Here is a 26,809-nt window from a genome sequence, read left to right as displayed (position 1 = left end):
GTTCTAACACATTAGGATAATAATTTACAAGTAATGTTCTCCTGAATTGACAATATCATTCAACTCCTAAATTGTTTGTTTTTTTAAAAAAAAAAAAAAAAAAAAATTGATTAAAAATATCACAATAATTATAGAATAAAAATATAATTTATAACATTAGGTTTATTGATATGCCGTATTTTTTAGTTCAGTCCATTGTTTTTGTTTGGCTATTGTAATTTCTGATGAACTTAACTGTTTGTCTATTTATTCTGTTTTCTGTTTACCATATAGTTTCCTACCTGGTAATCGTGCAGAATTTATCAGCTACAATTACCTTTTTAATTAAATTTTGGGTTATCAATCAATGAATCAAGTCTCTACATAGTCTCTATGGCAGTGTTTGCCAAGAGGCAGGACCAGGCCTTTTCATCAATCCAAAAAAACAAAATACCATAACTTCAAAATTAATTCTAACGTTCTTATTTTTTATACCACATTAATTTTTATTTTTATTATTTAAATAAAAAAATCACTACAAAATAAATTTTTTATATGTTTCCATATAAAATATTTTTTTTTTACTTTTTTTACAAAAAGTTTTCACTAAAACCAATCAAACGCATATTCCTAAAACGCACTATAGTGCCGGCCTTGGACTATGTTTGCTAAAGAGGCCAGACTTAGGCTGGCAATGTAATACTTTTTAAGAATATGTGTTTGATTGATTTTAGTAAAAATATTTTATGAAAAAAATAAAAAATAAATAAATTTTATATAAAAATATATAAAAAATTTATTTTGTAATAATTTTTTTATTTGAATAATAATAATAATAATAATAAATGACTAGTATAAAAGATAAGATTATTGATGCTAGTTTTGAGGAGAAGGTATTTTTTTATTTTTTGAGATCGAGGAAAAGGCCAGTCCAGCCTCTTGCAAACACAAGCATGGCTTCTCAAATTCAAATACGCTTCGAAAATTCATTTCTTTGCTTTTTACTGTATGAATGTCAGTGGAACATAACTCACCCGACAAAATAACATAATTTTCTTCGTAATAAGAGTTACTTTCATCAATTCCAAAATGTTCTGTGCGTCTGATCGACAAAAAGCCAAAATAATTATAATAATAATAATTTAAAATTCAAGAACTCAAATGCCCAAAAAAACAAAAAATCAGTGTTACTACGTCTTTCCCTCGTTTTCTCAGAAGGCAAACAGAACATAAAAGAAAGAAAAAAAAAAAGAAACATGTGGATCCAGATCTAGGGGCTTGCGGAGGGTGGAGGCTCAGAAAGGGCTCTTATGAGGTAAAGGAAAGGAACGCGCATCGCCATGGCTGCAACAAACGGTTGCCTTTTTGTGAAATAATCACAAAAAGGCCATCCGGGTCGCCCCGCCAAGGAAATCGGACCCTTTCAACAATACCCCAGATTTCACACTCCACTAAAACGATCACAAGCATCATCACAGCCTCCAGAGAGAGAGAGAGAGAGAGAGAGAGAAAGAAAGAAATGGAATTTCAAAGAAAAGAAGAAAGAAAAAGCGATGATCCACAGAGACAGAGAGAGAGATAGATATAATTGGAAGTTGGAAGAGTAATGCTACAAATTTCGCAGACAAGAAGCTGGTGGTTGACGGGACGATGAAATCACCGGCTCCAGAGAGGGGCAACCTACCAACCATACACTCTCTTAGCCTCATTCTCGAGTGTGAATTTGAGCCCTCTTGGATTCCTTTGCCTCATGCCCACCCGTATTTATTGAATGAAAAAGGGTAATTAGGTCATCCTGTAATTTACAGAATAATAAAAATGATAATTATTGATATAACAATAATTAGTCTATTAATTCTCACTTTTTTTTTTTTAATTTACAGTGCATTTTTTTTAAAATAGAGGTGAAAATTATATGACATTTTGGAGACATGAAAAAAATTTCTACAGTTTAAAAGAAAACTTTATTTACCCTAAAAATTATAAATTACACAATACCCTATAAATCGTAAAAGTTTTGAACCTAATGTTATAACCGAAAGATGATATGATTGGCGTTTTAACTTTTGATTTGGGTCATTCTAAATTATTATATTGTCTTAAAGTTAAAGGTAGTTCAATCCGCTGAGAACCACGTCATTTCTTATCTTAAAGTTAAGGAGTGTTCAATTAACTGAAAATCACACTTTATGAAACAGAAATCTTCGCTTCCTTATGCAAACATGATCTCTGCTTCATCTTCGTATGTATTAAAGAGATGTGTATATATCATCTCTTTATTTTTATCACATTATTAACTCGGTAGACTCCGTCGTGCCAATAAGCCCTTAATTTTTTTTTTAGTGACACTAATGAGATGTGTATATATCATCTCTTTATTTTTGTCACATTATTAACTCGGTAGACTCCGCCGTGCTAATAAGCCCTTAATTTTTTTTTTTAGTGACACTAATCAAATGACGGATCGACATTACAATGCTAGTATAGTAAAACAATGGTGGGTTAAACAAAGAACCAAAATCATCACTTCTAGCATTTTCAAAACATCTAGTACTAAATACTAACCAGTAATCAAGATAAAGTGTTGAAGTTGATTAGGAAAATAAAGATGAGTATAATTCTTAAAGTCTTCCTAAAATTATTTTAAATGTGATGTAATTTTTAAATTAAAAGTTAATAAATCACATCTTAATAAATCGAAAGTAATCGGAAAACCTATCTTTAAGCGGATCATTTACGCTTTCCAAACATCTTGATATATTTAGAAGAATAAACAAATTGCTGATTGATTACAAGTTTATAAATAAAAAATTCCCACAAAAGGGAAATAAATTATTACAAATATTTAAATATCATCACCAAGTGAAAAATTCAAGTCTTGTCTGCAACTCCTCCACGAATGCAAGTTGTATCATCTTTGTGGAAGATTACCTGTAAAAGTTGTAATATCCTACGAATGTCAGTGGAACATAACTCTACCCAATAATAAATCATTTTCCTCGTAATAAGCGTTACCATCACCAATTCCAAATTGTTTCATTAATTAAAAACTCTGTGCCTTTCGTTGACAAAAAGCCAAAAAGAAAAAGGTGAGAGAGGATTTAAAATTCAAAACCCACATGCAAAAGCCAAGAGAAAAAAAAAAATTAAAAAAATAAATAAAGAAAAAAGAAGAAAGCCAATGAGAGTATGTCTTTCACTAGTTTTCTCAGTAGCCAAACAGAAATTAAGGAAAAAGAAAACTTTGTGGATCCAGATCTAGGGGCTTGCGGAGGGTGGAGGCTCAGAAAGGGCTCTGATGAGGTAAAGGAAAGGGACACGCATCGCCATGGCTGCAAAAACCGGTTGCCTTTTGGTGATCTAGTCACAAAAAGGCCATCCGGGTCGCCCCGCCAAGGAAACCGGACCCCTTTCAACAATACCCCTGATTTCACACTCTACTAAAACGATCACAAGCTTCATCACAGCCTCCAGAGAGAGAGAGAGAGAGAGAGAGAAATATGGTATATATATATATATATATGCATTCCTTGTGAAGGGATAGGAATAGGATCCTCTCCATTTCAAAAGAAAAGAAGAAAAGATTCACAGAGCGACAGAGAGAGAGAGAGAGAGAGAGAGATATTTATTATTATTTTTTTTTTCTTTCTATTTTCTGAGGAAGAAGCGGTTGATTGAAGGGACGAAGAAATCACAGGCACCAGAGAGGGGCAACCACTCCTAAAGAAACCAAACACCCTCTGAGCCTCATTCTCGAGTGTGAATTTGAGCCCTCTTTGCTTCCTCTTGCTCATGGCCAGCGGTATTTATAGAAGGAAATAGGGTAGTTGGGTCATCTCCTAATATGAATAGAAGATAAAGGGCAAGATTTAAGATTAGTAAAATTAATAAATATTGATATAACAAAACTTTAATATTTTAACTTAAAAATAAATAATGTTAGACCATTAACGTGCTAAACAACTCTTGATTTTAAAAAATAATAATAATAATGGCCGATTGACACTGTCCATAGCGGTTTCTAACATTACTCTATAAAAAATGTAGGGTAAAGTCCACTTAAACTATCAATTATGACAATTTACCCTACAAACTATCAAAACAATGACAATGTATCATCAATGCTAACAAAATAACGAAATCACCTCTATAAAATTTTCAATAAGACAAAAATACCCTTAAAATTTTGAAAAAAAATTAAAATTTAGTATTGTTATTTTTATTTTAGTAAGGGTAATTTCGTCATTTTAAAAAAATTAGGAATAAATTGTCATTGTTTTTGTAATTTGGGTGGTAAATTGTGGCAATTGATAATTTGATGGGTAGATTGTCATTGGGGTAGTAGTTTGGGGGGTTAAATGAACTTTACCCAAAAATGTAATTTAAATACCATTGGATTTGCATTGTATTGCGTCATGTGTTAGATCAAAGTGAAACTTAATTCTCTTTTTAGTGTTTTCACCCTATAGACTATAGAGATTGGTTTGTCAATGGTCACATTTGCATAGCTTTAGCTCCTTTTGCATTAGTCCAAATAGTAAGATTTCAGCCCTTTTACAAAGAACCCAAATGATCACTTCTAGCATTTTCAGAACATCTGTTTATGTTAATGCTGGTACCAACCAACATGAAGAGTTCAGATTCATTAGGGAAATGGCACACCAATTCAGGAGGATCATTTAGACTTGATATATAACTACTATTTAGAAGAAGAAACTACAAAGTTCATAAAAAAATAAATAAAGCTAAATAATCACAGATAGCCCTTATAATGTCAAAAGGGTTGAAAGGCATAATATATGCAGGAAAATTTCTTGCAGGTTGAGAGGACAATTCAAGTGCGGAAAGAATGTTGGAATCAATCGCGCCGTGGCTTCGAAGAACAGGTAGAATTTGTTCCTTCAAATGAATTTTTTACATCACCTCCTTACCCCTCTGTTGGATTACACTTCTATGCACAACTTCCCCAGCCATGGAAATAAAGTAGGTTACCTGCAACATAGAAATTGCATCCATTGGTGCTTTGGACAAGCTTAAGACAAGAATAATGGGTATCTAGACATTTGAATGATATTGAATTAGTCCAATGTGTTCCACACATGGCTTAGGTAATTATGATTATCCTTCCATGTTACACTATCAAATTGCAGTTCAAAATTCCGTGTCAAACACAGCAGAGACTAATTCAAACTTGTCGATTGTCTAACGCTCCCCAAATTTATTCAAGACATATTCATAATGCAGAAAGATTTAATACTTACAATCTCTAGTGAGCTGACTCTGTGAAGGAGAAACCCATTAACCAATTCTCTGAGGAACTCAAGACAGAAAAAAGTCAGAAAAAGCTTTCATGTGTGGAGTAAAATGTAGAACAACATTGAAGCTGAGAGATAATTACCCATTAAAGACTGATTTTCCATTTACAGATGCCACATAAGATTCATTCTCTCTGGGAGTTGGATTCCCAATGTAAGCGATGTTACCACGTCGGACATGGTTAGTGCAGCCCTGACCACTTAGATACACATTCTGGAGAGTAAGTGTATAAATTTGTAGTCAGTTTTGCCATCACCTTCAGAACTGATGCAGATCCAGATATTCAAAACCTTGGGTCTGAGAGGACTACTCTACACTTATCAACATTAATTATAATGATCTAATACTCACAACTCCAAATCTTAGGAAAATATGGTGTAGAGGCTCATAAAATTGATTTGCCTCCAATTCCTCTTTCTTCTCTTCACAAACAACCAACGGATGGAATCCAACAACCATGCGCCTAGAGTCGCAAAGGAAAAAGGAACCATTCAATGATCGGAAGGGGTATAGATATGGGGAACCAATTCTCAAGGTTTCAAAAGTTTATGAAAATATCATAACGAAAAACTAAAAATCCTGTGTGGTTTTAAAAATGCTGATATTAGAGTAGCTGAAATGAAACATCGTACGAAAATTCATAGCTTCTGTTTTGATTCAAAACCTTGCTATTACTTAAGACCGCAAAGCCTATAAACAGCCAACACAACAAACATTTGTTTTACCAGTTGCTATTGGTTGCTTCTAGTGTCCTTGTCAGCCAATGTAACTGATTTTGTCCACTTTCACTTGATGATCCCGTAAGAACTAATTCCTTCAGGTGAAAAACAATTATTAAAAACCAAGAGAAGAAAAAAACAATGAAAATTATGTGCAATTCTACAGTTTATCAATCATAGGATGATACTGCCAATCTGCTACTCGGACAATGAAAAGTATATGCTGGCAGTATAGCTTACATACTACAAACTAGATGAAACAAGTCAGTTAACAATTTCAAAGAGATGAACCTCAAATTGGAGTTTCCAGATAGATGGTAAGCAATAGAACAAAGAAACAGGAATTGACAAATGAATAGATCACAAAGCAATATCTATTTTGTTATGATAGACTAATCAAAGATAAATACGCACGTGTTACTCCCTCTAAAGCAGCACCATAATCCACTCTATACAACATTTAACCATCATATCTTACTACATCATGTGACATATTTCACATACAAATGGCCACCTTGAACTTGCAATTCATGCACACCTTCATATTTACATTTTTTGAAAAATTTCCTTTCAGTATTTCATATAGGTTTTATGTTTTTGTTGTTAATCCAAATTGCCTTAGTAACTGTGTCTCTCACCCTAAAGTTATTATTATTGCACACATTCTACCTAACTTATATACAGAAGAACAAAAACAGGGAAAAAAAAGAAGAATAAAAACGGGAATCAGTTAATAATAACCCAAAGTTTCCTGAATCTCTCACTTGTGATGAACTAAAATGATTGCCTTCACCCTTGTATTAAAATTAATATGTTATTATAGATTTAAAATGTCAGTGTATTCCCCGTAATCTGCTAGGTATAATTGATCATCAGTTTGCAAACAATTAAATATTATGAATTAATCATGAGTCTGCTGCACCCAGGGCTACAACTTGGGTGGATTGGCTAAGAACTCAGAACAACGATGCACGAGTGTGAAGGCAAGTGAAGACTGTGAAAGCAGATGCCAAAAGAGTTTATTCCCCAACAGTTTGTTAAGCTTCCAAAATACACATATACAGACTTGTAATTTACACAGGCTATTCCCAAAATGTCATATGCTTAAGAGCTTAAGAAATCAACTCAAAATGTTGTTCCATAGATCTAGCCTAACCCAGAGGGAGCATAAAATGAGAAAAAGAATTCATAATGTTAAGTCCCAGAAGCCTTGCTGAAACCATATTTGCAAAAGTAGAAATGTGGGGAAAATACAATTAGATACGCATTTCTTTTGCTAGGAAAGATCAAAGGCTAAGACCTATCACAACCCTACCCTAACCCTTTACCACTTGAGCTGAAGCCCATGGGAAGTATAATTGGATATACAATGAAATTGAATAAGAGAACAACAGGAAAATTGATCCAATATGTAAAGGGAACAGTCATTTAGCTGGTAAAATATATTCAGCAGTAGAAAAAATTAGCACGTGTAAACGAGATGCATACCATGAAGGAGCATAGAGAAGCCAACAGTCAACAAACAAACGATTCTTTGAATTCACGAAACACGTACCTGTAATGACCCAGTATCCACACCGATTATGTCTAAGGTTCTCCCGTAAGGTAGCTTTATCTGCTCTAGGAAGCAACTTGCTCCATGTCCCTCCTTAGTTCTAGTATTGTACCTGCAAGTGTTACTTATTATTCAACACTACCCAATAGAGTGATGGAATCCAAAGTATTGCTTATCCATACATCACATAAGAATCCACTATATTGCACAAAAAGTATTAGTATGCAATGCAATGTACCCAATTCAGAGAACTGATTGCGAAGAGAATGGTATACCAGGGAACTTTCAGTGATGGGAAAAGCAGAGTACCCTGAAAAAATTAAAGATTAATAATTAACAAATGAACAACTTAGACCAATGCTGCACACTGGTGAAAATCACATAATGTCCATCATTGTTAATTGGTGATGGGAAAAAAAAAAAAAAAAAAAAAAAGATCTTACATTCTGCATGAGTGGATCATCCTCTCCGAGCTCACTAGTGTTCACCACAAAAATTGCATTGTAAGTCTTTGCCACTTTCTCCATCTTCATAGACAACAAGGACACAATCAGAACAGGAAAACTCAGAAAAACTCAGATACGGTGAAGACTGAAGGAAACAGCAATCTAGTGAAATCAGATTTGCAAACAAAGAACACAATGAGGGTATGATGTAAATTAATCACTAAGTAGTAAATCAAACCAAGCAGCAATTTAGATGATGAAGAAACCTAAAGGTGCATTCTTTATCCATCCAGAGATTTAGACTGGATGTGCTCACATAAGATAACCTCTCACCCAAATTCTAATATAACTTCTTTGGCCAACTGTAACAACAGAAACCAATACGTGGCCCTTCCAATATCTGCCTTTAATCCTTTATTGATGTGCTAGGAACCCACTGGCATAAAGCATTACAAGTGCCGAAAAATTTCAACCTAATTATGAATATAGGATAAACCTAGTTACTTCATCAAAATTCAAATTCGATGCATGCAATCAAAGCCTATTAAAAGAGAAAACAGGAATTCTTCTAGCATGCAGCAGAAAGTGGTCCTTTGATCACTCACCACAAAGAATTAGAATTCACTCCCCATCAGCAAAATTGAAACCAAGATTATTTCCTCAAATGAAATCTTTCACAAAATAAACAGGGATTCGATATATCAAGTTAGTTGCTAGGAGTATGTCTACCAAAAGAAGCACCCACGAAACTGTTAATCGTTGAACAGATCCCACAATTTGGCATCCAAAACACAATAAGACATACAATTACAAAAACATACCAAATAAGCCATACCCACAAACCCCATCCATCCTCACAAAACCGGGAAGACTGCAATAAATAAGATGACAAATATTCACGAAACAAAAGAATTCAATGAAGAAAAACGAGAGATTGACCAGTCTCAGAAGATGGGTCTGTTGCTTAAGAGGTCTGAAGCCTCCTCTAACACTAATGAAGTACAGATCAAGAGCTCTATTCTGGTAAATGGCCTTTTGAGGCTGACCCAAGTTGAGAGCAAGGTAGACAGCAAAGCAAAGAAACACCTGCGTCAAAACAGTACAAAACCAAGATGGCTTCTCCATTCTTTACAATTATTTATTATGGATGCTTGATAGATCTGAAAATGCCTATACATATAAGAGAGACCCAACGCAACAGTTGTAGTTTTGTTGATTAAGGTGGCGCAAGAACAAGATGCTGTGTCAAACTGATTAACTGAGCACAGAAACGAAGTTTCTGATTTCGAATTCTCTAGGAATGTGTTATCTTGTGATGTCTTATCTTAAGGTGCGTTTGGAAGTTCGTTTTTTAAAAAATAATCTACGATTTTAAACCAAATCGCAATTTTAAGGTGTTTGGGATTGCGATTTTAAAAACGTAAATTTTAAAATCGCAAAAAAATCTGCGATTTCCATAAGTTGATTAGAGGGTGCTTATTTGAAAAAGTGCGAATTTAAAACAAAATCACGATTTCTATTAAAAAGATATTTGGCGCAATAGTTACCTTTTTTAGAACGGGAATGAAAAAAATACCAAGAATACCCACCTAAAATATATTAAAACCCTTATTTTCTCTTTTTTTTTTTTTTTTCTTCATCCTCTCTGTCTTGTTCATCCATATTGGTAATTTGGTCATGAAACCGCAATTATGTGCTAATGTTATCCAAACATTCAATTGATAAAAAAAGTACTTTTTAGTATGTTTTACCAAACGCTTGTGCGATTTTAAAAAGTAGCGATTTTAAAAACGTAATTTTTAAAAACGCAATTTTTAAAATCGCACTTATTGAAATCGCACTCCCAAACGAGCCCTTAGACTCCTACAGACACAGGTTGGTTCATGGTAACTTGGTGGTCCCATGGATTTTCATGGGCATGAAGTCAGGCTCTGCCTTTGTCAAGAGATGGAAAATGACAGTTATGCTATGCTTCGAGTAATGTTACAATTTTTTTTTTTTTTTTTGTGTTATTTTAAAAACAATGCGACTCTTAAAATTATTATTGGGCTTGTGATTAATTACTATTAGATGTTGATCAAATTGTAATTTTAAAAATCATATTATTTTTTGAGCGACACAATAAGAACTTCTAAAATTACTTCAAATGTGTTATGGGTTAACCTAACAGTGCAACAAGACACTATTAAAATATGGTATTGTCACGATAATCTAAAAAAAAAAAAAAAAAAAAAATCATCCTCTCTCATATATGTGGTCACTCCAACCAAATCTTCCACAACAGTTTGATATGGTGAACGCTATCACTAGATTTTTGTTGGTCACATCCATTTTTCGTGTATCCTATGGAGGACTCACCTTCCATAGTAAGCTGGCTATACGTATTAATCTTAAACTAAATATTGTTAGGCCTTATAGGTTCGATGTGTATTATTGCTTATTTAATGTTCGTGCAAGCTATCAAAAAGAGAGTTTAAAATATTATAGCTTTTATTATAATTTTTTTACAAATTCATGTGACGGTCAATATTTTAGTAGCTGACATAATAAGTACCACATAAATTATCACACCAATTTATAAATAACTTATAATAAAAATTATAATATTTCTCGATAAATATTTCCAATAATTTTACTGTCTGAATTTCTAAAGGAATATGAGTCATATGACTCAATGGCAGTCCACCCACTAATTTAGGCAGGCGTCAATCATAACATACTATCAGAGTACAACTCAATGCTTAACCGGTCCCATAACACAGTTTCCCGAGCTCAAGATTTGCAGAGATACAAGTAAAAAGGTTGAAGAAGAAGAAAAAGAACCAAAGATGATTTTTGTTCATCTGCAATGGCAGGGTGTATTCTCTGGGTTTTATGAGAAACAAATGAGTGTGATAAATGAACATAAAATAAGGATAATATTAGAAGTCTGTTCGATCAAGCATATCTACCAATGTCATCCTTCTCGGAAACCTTGGTGGCAGCCTCAGATACATGGCATCTTCAATCTTAATAGGCAGATGTGTTGCCACAATCACAATCCCGCCCTTCTTTCTATGATCGGCAATGATGTACTCAAGTAACTTCACCCCTTCATCATCTAATGCAACTGAAGGTTCATCGAGCAACCAAATTGGCCGATCAATTGCCAGCAACCTTGCAAGCTGCAGCCTTTTCCGCTGGCCCATTGACAACAATCTTGCCTTGTCCTTTGCCAAACGCCCGAGCCCCATCAGCTGCAAAGCAGGCAATGAATTCCCCTGCTTCCCTTCAAGAACTTCGAACCACTGAACATTGTCGAGGACTGTGAACTTGTCTTTGACAGCATCTTTCAGGGAGAGCCAGTTGAGCTGAAGCTTGTACTGGTGGAACACTCCTGATTGTGTAATGTCATGACCGTTCCACAGGATCTCGCCAGCAGATGGTCGAGAAAACCCAGCTAACATGCGGAGGAAAGTAGACTTTCCTGACCCGTTGGTGCCGGTTAGCACCAGTGCTCCACCATCATGAATGGAGACGTTTACATGTCTCAGAATTTGTTGGGCATTTCTCATGCAAGAGACATTGTTGAGGAGAAGACGAGGGAGTGGGGGTTTTCTGAGAGACATTGAGGTTTTGGAAACAGGAAAAAAAAAAAAAAAAAAATTACCTTTCCGAGTGTTTACTATCTTCTAGTTATGCAGCAAACAAAACCCCGGTCTCAGTACTTACAAGACAATTGGCACCAACATAAATCCTGCGATGAAGTGAACAAGTTTGGCATAAACCATTTAATCCAAATGCGTGATCATTTTCAAGGATAACGGAAAAAAGAACTGAAAATCAGTATAATAAAAGCTAGCAGAGATTAAACCAGACTTGTCAAAAACCACAGGTGTCTTTTGGCCATCAAGTCTCTTCTTTTATGTTTCAATTGTGTACAGCTTCATTTTTGTCAAAATGGGATTCCCAAACTCTGTACAGACCTTAGGATTCTAGAGGCTCAATCTAGGTTCCAAAGATTGGTGCTTTTGATTTGACGATACCCAGATGCATAAGACTCACTCACACATCATTTCTCAGCATAGTCATGTTGCATTCATCATATTGCTGCGGTATTTTTATCCTGGATAAGTGCTATTCAACAATATTATGCTCAATTAAATCAACAAGTATATGAATATAAGAACCATTATGTTTCCCGTAAAAAACATGCCCTTGGAACAATTGTCCCGTGAAAAATATAGCCATGTACAAGCCATTCATTACAAAGAGCTGGGCATTTTTACAAACACTTGGCATGCGTAACACTAAGCCTAGATAACTTACTCCAAGCACCACCAAAGCATGCGCTTTGCAACTTTAGAGCGACATGGGCGATCTAAAATGTGTAACGGGTATTCAAATCTTTCAACCAAAAAACTAAACCAAACATAAAAATTCATTTTCTTTATCAATTTGAAAATGTTTTGGAGCGAAAGGCATGGACTATGAGAACCCCAGAAAGGGAGATTGGAAAGGCGGAGGTCCAATTGACTCACCGAAATCGAAGGTCCGGCCTCTTTGGCTGCGTCCGGTTCCAGACTCTTTTAACTGTTGTTAATTGAAAGTGGGTTTGCTTTGCTTCTACTATTGCCAATCAAAAACATACATCTACTTTGTGAGTGTGGACCTAAAGGTCTTATTGCCAATTCTTATTTATTTACTTTTAATGGATTAGACCAATCAAAATTTTATGATAAATTTTTTAAAATCTTGATTATATATGTTGTAAATGGATTATATATATATATATATATATATATATATATATATACCTAGAGGTCTTATTGCCAATTCTTATTTATTTATTTTTAATGGATTAGACCAATCAAAATTTTATGATAAATTTTTTAAAATCTTGATTATATATGTTGTAAATGGATCATATATATATATATATATATATATATATATATATATATATTGTAATGTAAATTTTAATATGTGAAATCTAATTTGTATATCATTTTCATTATTGAGTTAATGCTAGAAATTACTATGCCAATCTACTATTAGATTTTTCTTTTCTTATAACAATGATTAAATTAAGAGTAAATTGACAATGACACATCAACATAATGAGATAGTTATAGGATAGTGGCAGAGTATATCACATTATTTTAAAAAAACAAAAACAAAAGCTGATCCAAAGATTGATTGTTATTAACATGTCAATCGTCAACAGAGTTGGATAATAATAAGATAAAATTGCGATTTCTAGAATTACTTTTCTCTGATGGAACAATTTTGTACTTAGATTAGAGATTGGGCTGATGAGGTTTCTCATTACTCAAAAAAAAAAACACACACACACACCAAAAAAAAAGAAAAGGAATCCGTATGTAATAAAATCAAGATATTATGTATAAAATATAAATTCAAACTTATGGCAAGGTCAGAAGTTCAACTGAACCCTTTAAAGTATAGTGAAAGTTGAGCTGTCCAACCTTACACTAGCTCAAGAAGCTTTCGATGCTTTTATTATTTAATTTTCGTTTTTATTTATTTGTTGATCAAATGGTAAAAGCCAATATCAGTTTATATCATGCCAAGGGGTTCAATTAATTCTTGGGATTTCTACTCTCCAATTGTTGTTGTTTTGGAAAATTGTTAAACTGGTCAGTAGTTTGAACTTATAAACAAATAAATCTTTGTCATTCAAAAATAAACTTATAAATCACAAATCTTGACTATTTTTCTGACAAATTCTTTGTAAATTATAATTTTATCCTTAAATTTTAAAAAATAAAATAAAATAAAATAACTTGATTATACAGTAGCCAAACCACCTTCATAAACCATCCCTAAGGGCGTTTTAAGGTGGTTGGGTCACCTCCAAAAGCCGGTTTTAGGAATTTATTAGGAGACATATCACAAAAACTTATAACCTAATTTTGAAACCAAACAATTTTACCTTGTTTTTGCTTCTCGGAGCGATCATTACTGTTGTTGTAGTAGCAAAATCTTTCCCTCAGTAATGCATTAAAGGGGAAAATTAGTGTTCATCTCATTAGAGGAACCCAACACACAGAAAAGGGATAAGATAACTCGGAAGATGACCAAAATCATTCCTGTTTTCTTCTTTCTTTATCTTTAAAATTCGTACTTTTTAAAACTCATTTGTTCCTCAAATACAAAGGGAACTTCTCTACTTCAGGCTTCCGGCTGCCGGAAAAAAAAACAAAAGTTAAAAAAAAAAAATGATAACTAATGATACAAAGTACAGTTATAAGAAGTAGAACACCGTAGTAAAACTGCTTCCCTTTTGCTCATCAGCTCTTTGCTTCGAACATCTGCCGCTGCAGGCAAACAAGAGCCTCGCCTCCCCATAGCACCGGCTTCTCGCAGTCAGATTCAGATTTGCCACGTCGAATAACCCAGATAAAATTCTGGGTCACAAGTTTACGAATTAACACTAAAAATAATTCCTTGCCACCATCAGTGACCAGTTTGATGTTACATTCACCAGTATTTACACAATATTAGAAGTATAGGGTGGCAGCGGTTACAAGATGATATAACAATTGCAGAGGTACATGGCCATCTCTAAAACCCTACAGAAACCATTTATGATCATCCCAAGGCATGACTGGACTGGACTGGCAGGGTTCTAGAATTAAAGAATCAGAGGCCAAGACTTCTCTCAAAACCAAAAGCGCAATTCCACAAAATAATGTAGGTCCCTTGGTTTCACATTCAGTTACTGATCCACCTTCTTTTCCGAGGCGGCCGTTCTGGTTTGATCTCCAAATCTGCAGGAGTCTCACTTTTGGCAGCAGGCAGTACTTCAGTCTCGATCTTCTTAATTGTCAAGGCCTCTTTCTCACTTGGCATCGGAAGCTTGAACCGTTCACTTCGCTTCTTCAACTTCTCCACTGTATCCAGGTGCTTATCTTCCAAAGGTTTTGTGTCGACATCTTTGCTTTCCAGGTCAGAAGCATCTTTCTCTTCAGCCAATGGATGTTGATTATCAACAGCCTCAACTGTCTTAGCAGATTCATCTGGAGGTTTGCTGGCTTCAGAAGGTGCACCATTGTTGTTCCTGTCGATCTCCTTGAATTTCAAGGAAGACGATGACCTATTGTTGATAGTGTAATCCCTCTCGGTGTGGCTAGTCCAACGTTCCAACTTGGAGCGCCCTCTTTTTGAGTCTTGCAGTTCATCTTCTGATGAAGCATCTTCCCTATGTTTTCTGGACGCACGGCGGTGCACCGAGATCTCATGCTCACCATTTCCTTGATCACCAGAACCTTTCAAGCCCTATACAATGGCACAAGAAGAAATATGAATTTGAACACTACCTAAAGGGTTAGACTTCCTACCAGGTTTAAGTACAAAAGTCAACAAACACGAATGAGAAATGAATACAACCCCGCAGGGAGACCTCCTACATTAACCAATAAGGTTAAAGTAGTGAACCCAAAGAGGAACACAACTCACTGGTCTCAACAAAGAGTATCTCAAATTCTCAACCAAAACCCAGATTAATTGATGAAAATAATATCAAATGACAATAGGAAATGCCAATACAAGATGACAATCTGATCGAGACAAACAAAGCAGTTTACAAATTAGTCTGTAAGCCTCAAGAATGAGCTCAAGTAATAAAAATCGAATTTTATGTCAGAAACAAACTTTTGATATGTACAAACATCACAATTCATGAGGGTTAGCATTTCTCTCAATGAGTCATATCCAAGAAAGAATGTTCATATTACCATTACCTTATCTAAGACAAATCAGATATTAAAGCTACTTACGTTTGAGGTTCTTGCCCTAATGGATCTCTTCAATTATAAGCAAAGGCATATGCATCAAATACTACAGAGGTAAATGGTTTAAAACAACCTGTCCACTCCCAAGCCTTGAAAATGGCGTCTTAGCATACACAAGGATTGACAATGCTCACCTTGAATGAGGAAAAGAGTCGATATTCAATATTCCAAATCACTTGCCCAGGCAAGAATTCCATAACAGTGCCCTTTTTATTTATTAATTCACATATTTTAGGTTTTCTAACGGTAACATTGCCACGAAACCTACAAAAATAGGGTTGGTTAGCCCATCTGAATTCTTACAACCTTTATAATTGCCAAGTAAAAGGTACACTGCAAATCCTAGAAACTAGCATCTTTACCCAGAAAACATGAAATTTTGGAAGTGACTACTAGCAATAACATGCTCTGAAATCACGGTTTCAACCTTACTCCAACATCTGAATAATTAAAAGTCAGTGACCAATTATTAAAATGAGCTTCAACAGTCAGACCTCTTTTGTTGTTAGTATTCCAGATGAAAGCATGAGCTTCAAGTTTCAACCAAACCTTGCTGGACCAAGGGATTGAGCTAGATTTGCCTTTTTCCCATAGTCATTTAATTCTAGCAAATTCAAGCTTATGACCTACTTTTCTTCATGTTAAGACATTGTCGAATAACTCAACTTCTAAAAGGGAGAACTTTTTTCCTTATCTTGAAAGAATTCTACATTCTTGTGTCTAAGCATGCTACATACCATCTCATTAATTTGACCACTGTGGTCTTCTTGATTTCTCTTGGAAGGGCCCAAAGCATTGTGATCGCCACCGTCAGAGTCTTTATTCTTCCTTGTAGTCTCTCTATTTTTTTTGTCATGTACTCTTTGGTTATCAGAAGCATTAACAGCACGATCATTACGGGAACTTGATCTCTCCTGCCTGGATCTTCTTTCATCATTACTAAATTGATTTCCACGTGGATAAACATCATCACGTCCCCTATGATGTGAACTTTCATCCTCAATTCGATCCTTTCTCTTGGACTGTTCAGTGTGTCGCACCATGTCTTTAAATTGGTATTCTTTATCAAATCCTTTGTAATCCTCCTTTGCCCTAGCATGGCTAACCAATGCTCTATCATCTGGACCACGCCCACCCCTTACAGCAACCCGTCCTTCTTCTCTTTCCCGCTTGGGTAGGTATTCTTCATGAGACTGTTTTGGCCTGTGCCACTCCTCCCTCTCTCTCTGCCTTTCGCCCCTTTCTCTCTGCGGCCAGCTCTCATCTTTGTGCCTAACAGAGTGGTGATCATCAAGGCTATCTCTAACTCTTAGTTGGTCATCTCTCTTGCGTGGGTCCAAAACTTCATCCCTCTCCCGCTTACGACGACTGGAACTTTCCCTGTGTACATGCAAGATTTCTTCTTTGTCAGCATGGTCCCTCCTCGGATATTCCTCATCTTTCCTTCTCTTGCTATGGTAATCATCGACATTTTCATACCTACTCTTCAGACCATCATCTCTTTCCCTGTGGCGTGAGACAACCTCCTTATCATAATGAACCCTATAGCTGCCATTATCCAACTGTTTTTTTGAATGTAAATATTCATCTTTCTCGCCGTCTCGAACCTTGCCCCTGTGTCTGGATCCTATTTCATCACCACGCTCTCTCTTCCTCATGTCTTCAGTTCTACTCCTTCTATTATAAGGATCGTCATCTCTCCGTTGCCAGGGTCCATCAGGATTGTCTCTCTCCTTTCGCCTATTAAACCCATCAGTTTTCATAAGCAATTGATGACCTGAGCTAGGATCCCAGTCTCTATAGGGGTAATCTTCTGTTCCTTTTATTGCAGTGCGATTTCTTTCCATATCTTGCCTTCCGTCACGATTCTTTCTTCGGAGACCCTGTTCATTTTCATCAAGGTGCCTTTTCACAGTCTCCACCATGGTTGAATTTCCTTCTTGAATGACTTCCTCCTCAGCCCCATCGCGCCACTTTTGATAGTCCCTGCTGCTTCCTGATCTTGCTTTGCTGTTTTCGCTACTTCTTGCAGCCTTTGAGTCCTCCCCCTCATCAAATTCTTGGAGCACAGGTTGTTCGACACGAGAACTCAATTTTTGTTTCTTTACAACTCCATCTTTAAGGGTGTCATTTGCGCCTATCGTGTTCAAAGACATTTCTTCCTTTTCCATTAAAGGGCTTCCATCAGCCAGCACAAGCTCATCATGCTCAGCATCTTTAGGGTCAACACTCAACTCCCTGGCATCCCTAACTGTGTCAGGAGATGATAGCAATGGACTATGTTTATCGTCTAAGCTTTCTACTGACTCTTCCTTCTGATTATCCTGAAATTTCCTATCATGCGTACTTCGATTAGGAGTCACATGAGGGGACTGGTCACTTGTCCGTCCTTGTGTCCGCCTGCATCCAAAAGGAGCGAGTTTATTGAGTTCTCATGCAATCTTACAAGTTAATAATACTTCCAGCTCAGGCTAATAAACATCTGCTAAAAAATTTATAAGAATTTAACCAAGAAACCCATGATAAATACAACAGAACATCATAGTATATTATAGTCAGAAAATTCATTTTCATGCCCAGATAAATACTTGAACGATGCTGTTAACAACCTAGGCAAACAAACTACACTATCATAAGCTGTACTTGATAAAATTCCAGAAGGAAAAAGTATATATTGCCAACTGAAAAGCTCCAAATGGGAATACATACAAATTTCTTTTATTGATCGGACAAAGAAAACAGATAAATACTTGGAAAAATGATTTCACAATTACCAGCTTTTACCTCTCTTTTTTATAAGTAATTGAGATATCATTAAAAGTATAAAGCACCCCTAGGTACACAGGAAGTATACAAGAAAAGCTACCTAGCTCAAAAAGAACAAAAAAATCATGACAACTAATCACCAAGAAAAAACAAAATCAGCTGTCCAAGGATGCATTGTATTAAAGACTTAATCTCTTCCAAAGTCCTCTCACGATCCTCAAAACTTCTATCATTCACTTCCCTCTATAGACACCACTAATGCATGAATGCATCATCTTCCACACAGCAGCACTCGAATGTTGCCGGCAATCTACCAACAAGCATACAAATCGACTACTCATCTAGGCATAACCCAAGACAACCCAAATCAATTGAGGAAAATTTCCAAATAGCACAACTTGTAGGGTGATCAAGTTGTAACTGCTTTTTCTTTCTGACGAGATCATTATTGATTTCTCATATATTATTTATTATCCACTACAACTTGAGTCCTTGTCTCATGCTTCTCTGACCCACGTGAGAGGCAAGTTAATTCTTGGATGAAGGATTTCACAATTACCAGGTTCCACCTCTCTAAGATGATCAGCTTGTAACTACTTTCTTTCTTTTTTTTTTGATAAGTTGTAACTACTTTCTTTCTTACAAGATCATTATTGATTTCTCATACAATTTTAGTGTCCACTACATCTTCTTGAATCCGTGTATCAAGCTTCTTTTATAGAATGAGAAGCAAGTTAATTTTGTTGGGCATTCACAAGTTCAGATGATGACACCCTTAGCTTTTGTGTAAAATGATAAGCATTCATTAGCATAAACGCCTGTAAAAAAATTAACATAGAAACACAAGGCACAAGGTGGAACAAAGATTTCAAATACAATCCAAGTAATTGGAATAGGCTTTCTTTCATCAAGGTGGACTTCTCTCCCTAACTTGAAGGAATGTATTAGAACACAAAACTATCACATTGGACAGAATAACATATGGGTGATTTTATAAACATACATCAAAGGTTACATCTATCCAAGACTATTTCATACCTTTCATCATACGTGGTACCAACATTCCCAATAGGATGGACAGAAGTCTGCCCCCGCAAACCAGGATACTGGGCAGGTGCTTCTGGAGAGGGAAGGGATGATACTCCATCCCCATCAGGTAAGTTATTATCAACAGAAGTCAAGAAAGGCTTTCTTCTTTTTTCAACCAGATCTCTCTTTCGACCGTTGTAAGCCTGAGGAAAACCATCAAAATACTCACTGTCCACCTGCACACTGTCTTCTTCAACTACATCACCTTCTCTAAATTCCTCTCTTTGGGGATCATTGTCTGGACGTTCTAGGGCACCATTTCCTGTGGAGGAATCATCCCCTAAAGAGTCCTGCAAGACAATCTGTTGCCCAAATATTTCCAGTTATCTACATTAAATATGCAGCATAAAATGATGCATCTACTTACACATTTAGATCAGTGCACTTTAAGACTGGTTTAATTAAGTACCTCAATAATTGCATCTGAATCACGGATGCGAGGAGGTCGGGTGTCAATGGAAGGAAGACGCTCACCATTACCACCTTCCACCTGTATTGGTCTCCCAGTTGGCTGGTAGGAAATAAAAAATAAAATAAGAAATCATTGAGCCTGGAAGCCGAAGTAGTAAATAATTGCAACATGTCTAGTAGCTACAGATGTTTTACCTAGATTGCTAAAAATTACATGCAAACAATGTGATAGTTAGAGACACAAATAAAGCTATATGAAAATCAGGAGTTAAACCTAGTGGTAGAATATAAAATAATGTTAGACAGCTGTACGTACTATAGCTGTACGTACTATAGGTGGGCGCACACGAGCAGGTCCTTTCGCTAAGTCACTTTGTCCAACATCCGCCTTTCCAAGGTTTGAGTTTTCAGCTGGAACATCATGAACACCAGTGGCAGCTGCCAATTCTGGGGGTAAATCTGGATCGTACTCCTGGGGCAAATAAAAGCCAAAAAAAAAAAATTTCCTTGGTACCAGAACAGGGGTATAGAAACCAAATATTTCTATTGGAAACAACAAAAACTTTCTTGAGATATATAAACACTCAGTACCTGCTCTGTTCGCCCACTTTCATAAACACGAATTTTGCTTTGCATAGTAGACTCCATGCGGAGTTGTTCCTGAGAAATCAAATATGCAGGGACTTAGTTTCTGTTTATGTGGTCGAAAGTATGATTAAAGCTTAATGATATTACCAGTTGCTTGCAATAATCTTTCCAGCTCTCCTCATTCAAACCAAAGTTGAAGAAGTCTGATATATCAACACCAGGATATTTCCATGGTTTCTCCTCAAAACTATCAATGTCAACATCAAATATGGTCCTGAAAATATTCAAGATGGTCAAATAAGCAAATCATGAGGTCAAAAAAAACCATTGAAAATTAAATCTTTTACAGAACCCTTGAATACTGAAATATAAATTTGTTTAGATAAGTAATAAACCAATCTCAAAAAATGCTGAAATATAAATGATATGGACTACATTATCAAAACCTGTAATGAATCACGCAAGAAGAAAAATTGCCCCCTTTTTTCACTTCCCACACTGCTGAACAAGGATTGATTTTGAATAATAGACACAAGTGTGACACTAACAAGTTAACAATGAACACTAAACTCCATCACTACATGATAGTCAGGACCATCTAACAATGAATAAATACTTTTCTTTTTCTTTTTCCCCTCTCTCTTCTGGCAGATAAGATTTATTGGTCTCTCATAGTGTGCACCCACTATAGTACGTAATCTAACACCTAATTAGACCATTTATTAGTCATCACTTTCGCTGGATCTCAAGAGTTTTGACTAGAACAGCAGCGTACTAGGTGGGACCCCCACCAAGTGCACATAGTGTGGCACTATATTGTTCAGTTAGAGGAACATATCTGCTTAAAAGGGCTTTAGACAACAGACCAACACCAACCACAGGAGGTAGTGCTGTAGTGAACTAGAATGAAAAGTAAAGAGCAACTACAGTAAAGAGCTCTTTATACACTAAAAACAATGGTTTTTTTTTTTTTTTTCTGATAAGTAATAAACTGTTTTATTAAAAGCGTAAAGGCGCCCCAACTAAAAATGGAGAGGCCATGCCGCAGCAAACGAGCCACATCCCATGAGGTCAGCTAAGATATAAGAAACTGAAAGAGTAGAATTACATGTTCAGAATGGAGAAGTTTGAAAAACTGGACATACAAGCATCAATGACAACGCAAAAACCCATTACACAAATGAATAAAATATCAAGCATTATCACAATAAGAAATAATGCAAACCGATACATCCTTACCCCGCATTTTAATACCTAATAATGGACAACATAAAGAACAAAACAATGAGAATATTCTAGTACACGGTCACATATGTTTTTATGGACTACATCATCAAAACAATGAGAATGTTTGACATGCGACATGCGATTGTTCTAAACCATGAGATGTTTTAACAACATGCGACTATCGTGATAATTAACAAGCAACCAGCATATGCAGCTAATTGAAAATTACTTATGAGAAGGAAGTGTGAATTCTAGTCCACTGCCAAAACTTCGCCCTGCCATATTGTTCCCCCAACCAGGCGCTCCAAAACCTGAATGGAAACCTTTTTGCATTGGAGGAGCATTTTTTATTCCTGCTGGTCTCCAATCACCTCTACCACGACCAGCTATAGGAACCATGTTGACAAGCGGACGAACTTGGCCTGGGGCTACTCCAGGAACGGAAGAAGTTGCTCCAGGCATTGGTGCTGCACCAGGTCTAACATACTGCATGTTAACAAAAAGTGAATAATTAGGATTTATGTGCAGGGAAAACAAACAGGTATAAGCCAATAATTAAAAAGTTGCTTTAACCATCAAAAAGAATAATTCCAGCTACAGCAGATTCTTTCCTTCCTTTACATAAACAAACAAGAAGCTTTGCAGGTACATCATTCAAAATAAATTAATTTAGACACACTTATCTTGAATTTAAAATACAAGCTCACTGGTAAAGAGAAGAGTGAGGAGGGGGAAGATCAATCTTCCTAGGCACGAATAAAATTCAAAGAACAAGTTTATACATTTCTAAAATTCAAAAAAAAAAAAAAAAAAAAAGAAGTAACAAGAAACCAAAAATAAGAAGATATAATTCAATCTTAGAGGCCTATCACGGATAACCTTTGTTTGATAAGTTTAAAGATAACCTTTTCAAATCAAATACCAAGGTTAAAGGCAATAACTGTAGATTTAAAATTATTTCATTTTCCTTATAGCATGAAAAAACAAATGATACGCATCAAGAAATACAATGACCCTGAGATAACCACAGAGAATTAACCACTTGTCAGATCACGGGCTGGGAGACAGCAGCTGAAGAATACAAAGGAAGGCTTGATCGATATAGAACCAGTTTTTCCACTGTAAACAAGGGGGTTTGGGCAGGGTAGATATCAATGATAAAGATGCTATGTCATACGAAGCACCGGTGCTTTGGCATAAAAAGTAGGAACCATCATGGAATAACAACATTTGGAGTGTAGAGCAGAAGCAAGGGTTCCCAAAATATTAAGTAGGATGAAATCAGACCTCAAAAGGACTTTTAAGGCATTTGACCAGTATGTAAACAAAAAGATTGGACTTATCGTACCAGAAAACTACTCCAGCAAAATCTACATCCCCAAAATTGAACAATCGTTACAAACTAGAATTGACGTAAAGTTTGCAAATGCAACCAATGAGGCAGGCAAGCAAAAAATAGTCCAGAGGATGGTAGCATGAGCTTGTCTTTATAAAACATTTTATTAACATAATAACAAACAGAAAATTTTCTATTTTCTATTGTTTTTCCTTTTTCTTTCGAGGTGGGAGGAGTTGTAGGGTGCAGCATTATATAAGATATTTTGTCACTTTAATTTACACATCAAGCAATACAGTTTCTCTACTACACGATGTAGTAGCAGCGTCCACAGTTCCAGCGTTTTACTTTTTGATTTGCAAATGAGCTATCTGAATTTGTTCTTGATCATAGGAGTAAAAAACATGGAAGCCAATAAACTGCTTTTACAATAACTGCCCCTTCTCAACCACCCCAACTGTGGCAACCTGCTGTAAAAGATACTTGCAATAGATCAATGAAGGCATGCCGCATATAAATTCCTTGTGGCATAAAGTTACCATACGAGTTTGTTCACTCAATATTCTGAATTTCATCAACAGCATATCTTTCTTCATCATATGAGAGAAGCGGTACCAGAAGAATTAGATGGTGATGCTGACAACAATGACAACGATTATGAAGAAATAGAGGAACAAACAACGCCAACTTTGTGTTAAACATCCATCAGCCTTAATCTCAGAGACTCTACAGATCAGTCGCCGAAGATAAAGTGTTTGCCATCAGAACCTATGTTGTTAAAGTTTCCTAATAATAAATTTACAATCAGGCTCAAATCCTAGCACCGGGCGTTGAAACAAACAGTATGAAGGATAACACCTACACCGCACAGAAATCTTCTACAGACTTTAACACAATATACCTAGTAGCTTGAATAAGGACCCATTATTTATATTGGTAACTGATTGGAAGGGAAATCAGCTCAAATTCTTCCATGATATGCAACTCCCAATAACGCATCGTTGCCAAAATTTTTACTTAAATCAGATGATTTTACACGCAAGCTGCAAGCTGCAAGCATCCTGCCTTTACTTTCAATAGAAATAAAATCTCAAGCATACACTAAGAATCATCAAACACTTACTAAGCCAAGCAATTTTCATTTCCATTGCTCCCAGGAAGGAGAAAAATACAATTTTAAGTGGTCACTCCTTTCTACTTTTTCAAACACCAACATACATGAAACTTACCCAGACCGCAAATTCAAATCCAAAGCATCAAATTTTCCCAACAATTCACACTGTACAACAATTACAAGCCACAACCACGCTCCAATTCTCATCAAATAAGGGGAAAACACAAGTCAACCCCATGTACACAAAATTTCCCTATTTTCAAGCAACAGCAGCATATAACACACTGACCTTAAACTGAGAATGAAATGGATGATACCCATGATTGCTATACCCAATTTTCGGAGCCACCACTCCCACGGCCCCTCCGCCAACACCACCAACTTTCCCCGCCTCCCCCGTCTCCTTCCTCTCGCCATCCACCCCAACCGCCTGCCCCGTCGCATCCTCACCCCAATCCTGCGCCTCCAGCTCCTGATTCAGCTCCCCATCCGCCACAATAACCAGCGGGTCCCCGTCTTCATCGTCATCGTCGTCGTCCTCTTCACCACCAATTGCACCTCTTTCCATCGCCATAGGCCCGTGGTTGCTATCATTCAACACTATCTGCAAATCGTCCTCGCTATCACTGTCCCAATCGTTATCGGCGGTAGAAGCTTCTAGATTCGCTGCCGGTGCGCCGGAGAGTCCCGGGATGATCGGCTCAGAGCCAGTATCAAAAATTCCGGTATTAACCTCCTCAATATCGAATTTCACATCCTCAGGAGAAGCCCTTTTCGGTAATTCCACACGCCCCCCGTCCAAAACCCCAGACCGACCAGCAAAATCCTCGACTCTCTCGTCGCGGGGTATCGAATTCGGAGCCGACTCGAGCTCGGTGGGGCGGGTAGCTAGGGTTTGATCGGAGGGACGATTGGGAGCAGCGGAATTGGCGCGGGAAGCTCCGAAGAGGATCTCGTCGTCGTCGCTCTTGAGGTTGAGATCGATCGGACGGGTGAGAGGTGGCGGCGCCAGAGACGCCCCGTGGGTCTCCAGAGCATCGGATGATGACGACGTGGAAGTGAAAGGCCGTAGCACGTCCGTGTACAGATCTCCGAACTCGTCGTCGTCTTCCATTAGAGATGGAAAGAGAGAGAGTGTGTGTGCGTTTGTTAGAGAGAGAGAAGAGAGGAGACTCAGGTAAGCTTGGGGGAAGGGCTTTGAGGTTCGGGAGGTGTTTGTGTGTTTGTTTGTTTGTTTGTGTGTGTGTGCGCGAGGAGAGATGCGTTGAAAGAGTAATGCGGCTTGCTTTTTATGTCTCTGTGTTTCCGTTTACACAGCTTTGCTTCCAAGTTCGTTGCCCTTCTTTTCTATTACTCATTTGTCTTTTTCTTTTTCTTTTTTTTTCTTCTGTTTTTGGATTATATAGGGTTTGTCATTTTTAACAAGTAATACAAATTACAGATGAAAATTGAAATGCCATTTTTTGTTTGGAGAAAATTAGATCAAATAATTTTCTACTTAAGCCCTTGGTTTTGATTTTTGATTTTATTTTTTATTTAATACTCGGGCGTTGCCCAATTTTAGTATAAGAATTCTATTAATCTTCCACTATAACATCAGCAAAGTGAAATAAAAGTGTGATATATAATAAAAGAATATAAGTTAGCGGGTCATTTTCGAAAGTGGTCTATAGACAAATAAGTGTGTCTATAGACTATAGCTACTTGAAAAAAAGTAAGAATGTAATGATTTGACCACAATAAATCATATAGACTAGGAATGTTCAAACTAGATTGAGAGATATAATAACTAAGCTTATGTTTGGCAAAGGAGTTGATAAATGAAGTAGACTGAAACTGTAGCATATTTGATTGATGTGAAGAAGAAAAAAATGTAAGAATGTTTTTGTATGAAAAATAAATTTGTTTTGTAATGATTTTTTTATTTGAATAGTAATAAAAAGTTAATTTTGAGGTAAAAAGTAAGAAGTTGATGTTAATTTTGAGAGGAATAATGTGAGAATTTTTTTGGAGTTTTTGGTCTTTGGGTCCTCTTTCCAGTCCAGTTCTTTCCCAAACATAGCCTAAGAAATATGAGAATTTTGGGAATGGTTTACTGATTTTTTTTTATGCTTATAGGCCAAGATATGATTTGGGAAGTCTCATAGGTCAAACGAAGTTTGAGGATAAGCCTAGGACAATCCATCAAGGTGCCAAATGGTGAAAGTTTTAGCTGGATTTTTTATTATGTTATGCCTCCATGAGTTGACTGTTGAGAGAAAATTGGGTCAAGTTTCATTTGGAGTTTGTATGAAAAAAGTTATGAGTTTTGTAAGCTTAAAAGGTCAATCTGGCCAAACTGTGATTTTTAAATATATTAGAAAAGATGTGGTATGGGCCTTACAACTATTGATTTTGGCTTGAGACTAAGAGAAATTCAGATTATACATGTTGTTTTGAAGTTGTATGAGGCTTTGAGTGAGCACAT

General features: G+C 36.3%; 3 protein-coding genes across 7 annotated transcripts; all 3 read right to left on the bottom strand.

Annotated features, from left to right (window-relative positions):
- Positions 1-4,547: 4,547 nt before the first annotated feature.
- On the bottom strand, positions 4,548-9,285 carry LOC132184591 (uncharacterized). 2 transcript variants are annotated; one of them, XM_059598279.1, is made up of 9 exons: positions 8,955-9,285; positions 8,013-8,096; positions 7,845-7,879; positions 7,570-7,681; positions 6,021-6,109; positions 5,647-5,758; positions 5,378-5,508; positions 5,241-5,289; positions 4,548-4,971 (listed from the first exon to the last, which is right to left on the bottom strand). In XM_059598279.1, exons 1-9 carry the CDS (start codon positions 9,138-9,140, stop codon positions 4,894-4,896), a joined length of 876 nt encoding a protein of 291 aa, XP_059454262.1. In that variant the 5' UTR covers positions 9,141-9,285; the 3' UTR covers positions 4,548-4,893. The 2 variants fall into 2 exon arrangements, with proteins under 2 accessions (XP_059454262.1, XP_059454264.1); XM_059598281.1 differs by having other exon boundaries at positions 4,549-4,971; positions 8,837-9,047.
- A 1,460-nt stretch (positions 9,286-10,745) lies between these two features.
- Positions 10,746-12,635, bottom strand: LOC132184741 (ABC transporter I family member 1). 3 transcript variants are annotated; one of them, XM_059598479.1, is made up of 3 exons: positions 12,536-12,635; positions 11,874-12,131; positions 10,746-11,751 (listed from the first exon to the last, which is right to left on the bottom strand). In XM_059598479.1, the coding sequence occupies exon 3, from the start codon at positions 11,621-11,623 to the stop codon at positions 10,937-10,939; it is 687 nt and encodes a 228-aa protein (XP_059454462.1). In that variant the 5' UTR covers positions 11,624-11,751; positions 11,874-12,131; positions 12,536-12,635; the 3' UTR covers positions 10,746-10,936. The 3 variants fall into 3 exon arrangements, with proteins under 3 accessions (XP_059454462.1, XP_059454463.1, XP_059454461.1); XM_059598480.1 differs by having other exon boundaries at positions 11,874-12,120; XM_059598478.1 differs by lacking the exon at positions 11,874-12,131.
- Positions 12,636-14,092: 1,457 nt separating this feature from the next.
- Positions 14,093-25,644, bottom strand: LOC132183704 (FIP1[V]-like protein). 2 transcript variants are annotated; one of them, XM_059597091.1, is made up of 9 exons: positions 24,632-25,644; positions 22,122-22,378; positions 20,813-20,939; positions 20,669-20,737; positions 20,394-20,549; positions 20,076-20,177; positions 19,616-19,968; positions 16,549-18,211; positions 14,093-15,296 (listed from the first exon to the last, which is right to left on the bottom strand). In XM_059597091.1, exons 1-9 carry the CDS (start codon positions 25,454-25,456, stop codon positions 14,733-14,735), a joined length of 4,116 nt encoding a protein of 1,371 aa, XP_059453074.1. In that variant the 5' UTR covers positions 25,457-25,644; the 3' UTR covers positions 14,093-14,732. The 2 variants fall into 2 exon arrangements, with proteins under 2 accessions (XP_059453074.1, XP_059453075.1); XM_059597092.1 differs by having other exon boundaries at positions 20,409-20,549.
- Positions 25,645-26,809: the final 1,165 nt, after the last annotated feature.

Source organism: Corylus avellana, chromosome ca6 (genome assembly GCF_901000735.1).
Source record: "Corylus avellana chromosome ca6, CavTom2PMs-1.0".
NCBI classification, from domain to species: Eukaryota; Viridiplantae; Streptophyta; class Magnoliopsida; order Fagales; family Betulaceae; genus Corylus; species Corylus avellana.
Note: the sequence above shows the minus strand (reverse complement) of the source record. Positions and strands in the feature narration are given on the sequence as shown.

What these genes read in the sequence shown, in the direction of transcription:
- LOC132184591 (XM_059598279.1), bottom strand. Translation starts at nt 9,140, where the DNA reads ATGGAGAAGCCATCTTGGTTTTGTACTGTTTTGACGCAGGTGTTTCTT. An exon ending in ATGATCCACTCATGCAGAAT is followed by an intron (nt 7,880 to 8,012) that starts GTAAGATCTTTT and finishes TAATTTTTTCAG; the next exon opens with GGTACTCTGCTTTTCCCATC. An exon ending in GAGTCAGCTCACTAGAGATT is followed by an intron (nt 4,972 to 5,240) that starts GTAAGTATTAAA and finishes TCTATGTTGCAG; the next exon opens with GTAACCTACTTTATTTCCAT.
- LOC132183704 (XM_059597091.1), bottom strand. Translation starts at nt 25,456, where the DNA reads ATGGAAGACGACGACGAGTTCGGAGATCTGTACACGGACGTGCTACGG. An exon ending in AAGATTATTGCAAGCAACTG is followed by an intron (nt 20,738 to 20,812) that starts GTAATATCATTA and finishes TTGATTTCTCAG; the next exon opens with GAACAACTCCGCATGGAGTC. An exon ending in GGTACCACGTATGATGAAAG is followed by an intron (nt 18,212 to 19,615) that starts GTATGAAATAGT and finishes TTTTGGATGCAG; the next exon opens with GCGGACACAAGGACGGACAA.
- LOC132184741 (XM_059598479.1), bottom strand. Translation starts at nt 11,623, where the DNA reads ATGTCTCTCAGAAAACCCCCACTCCCTCGTCTTCTCCTCAACAATGTC.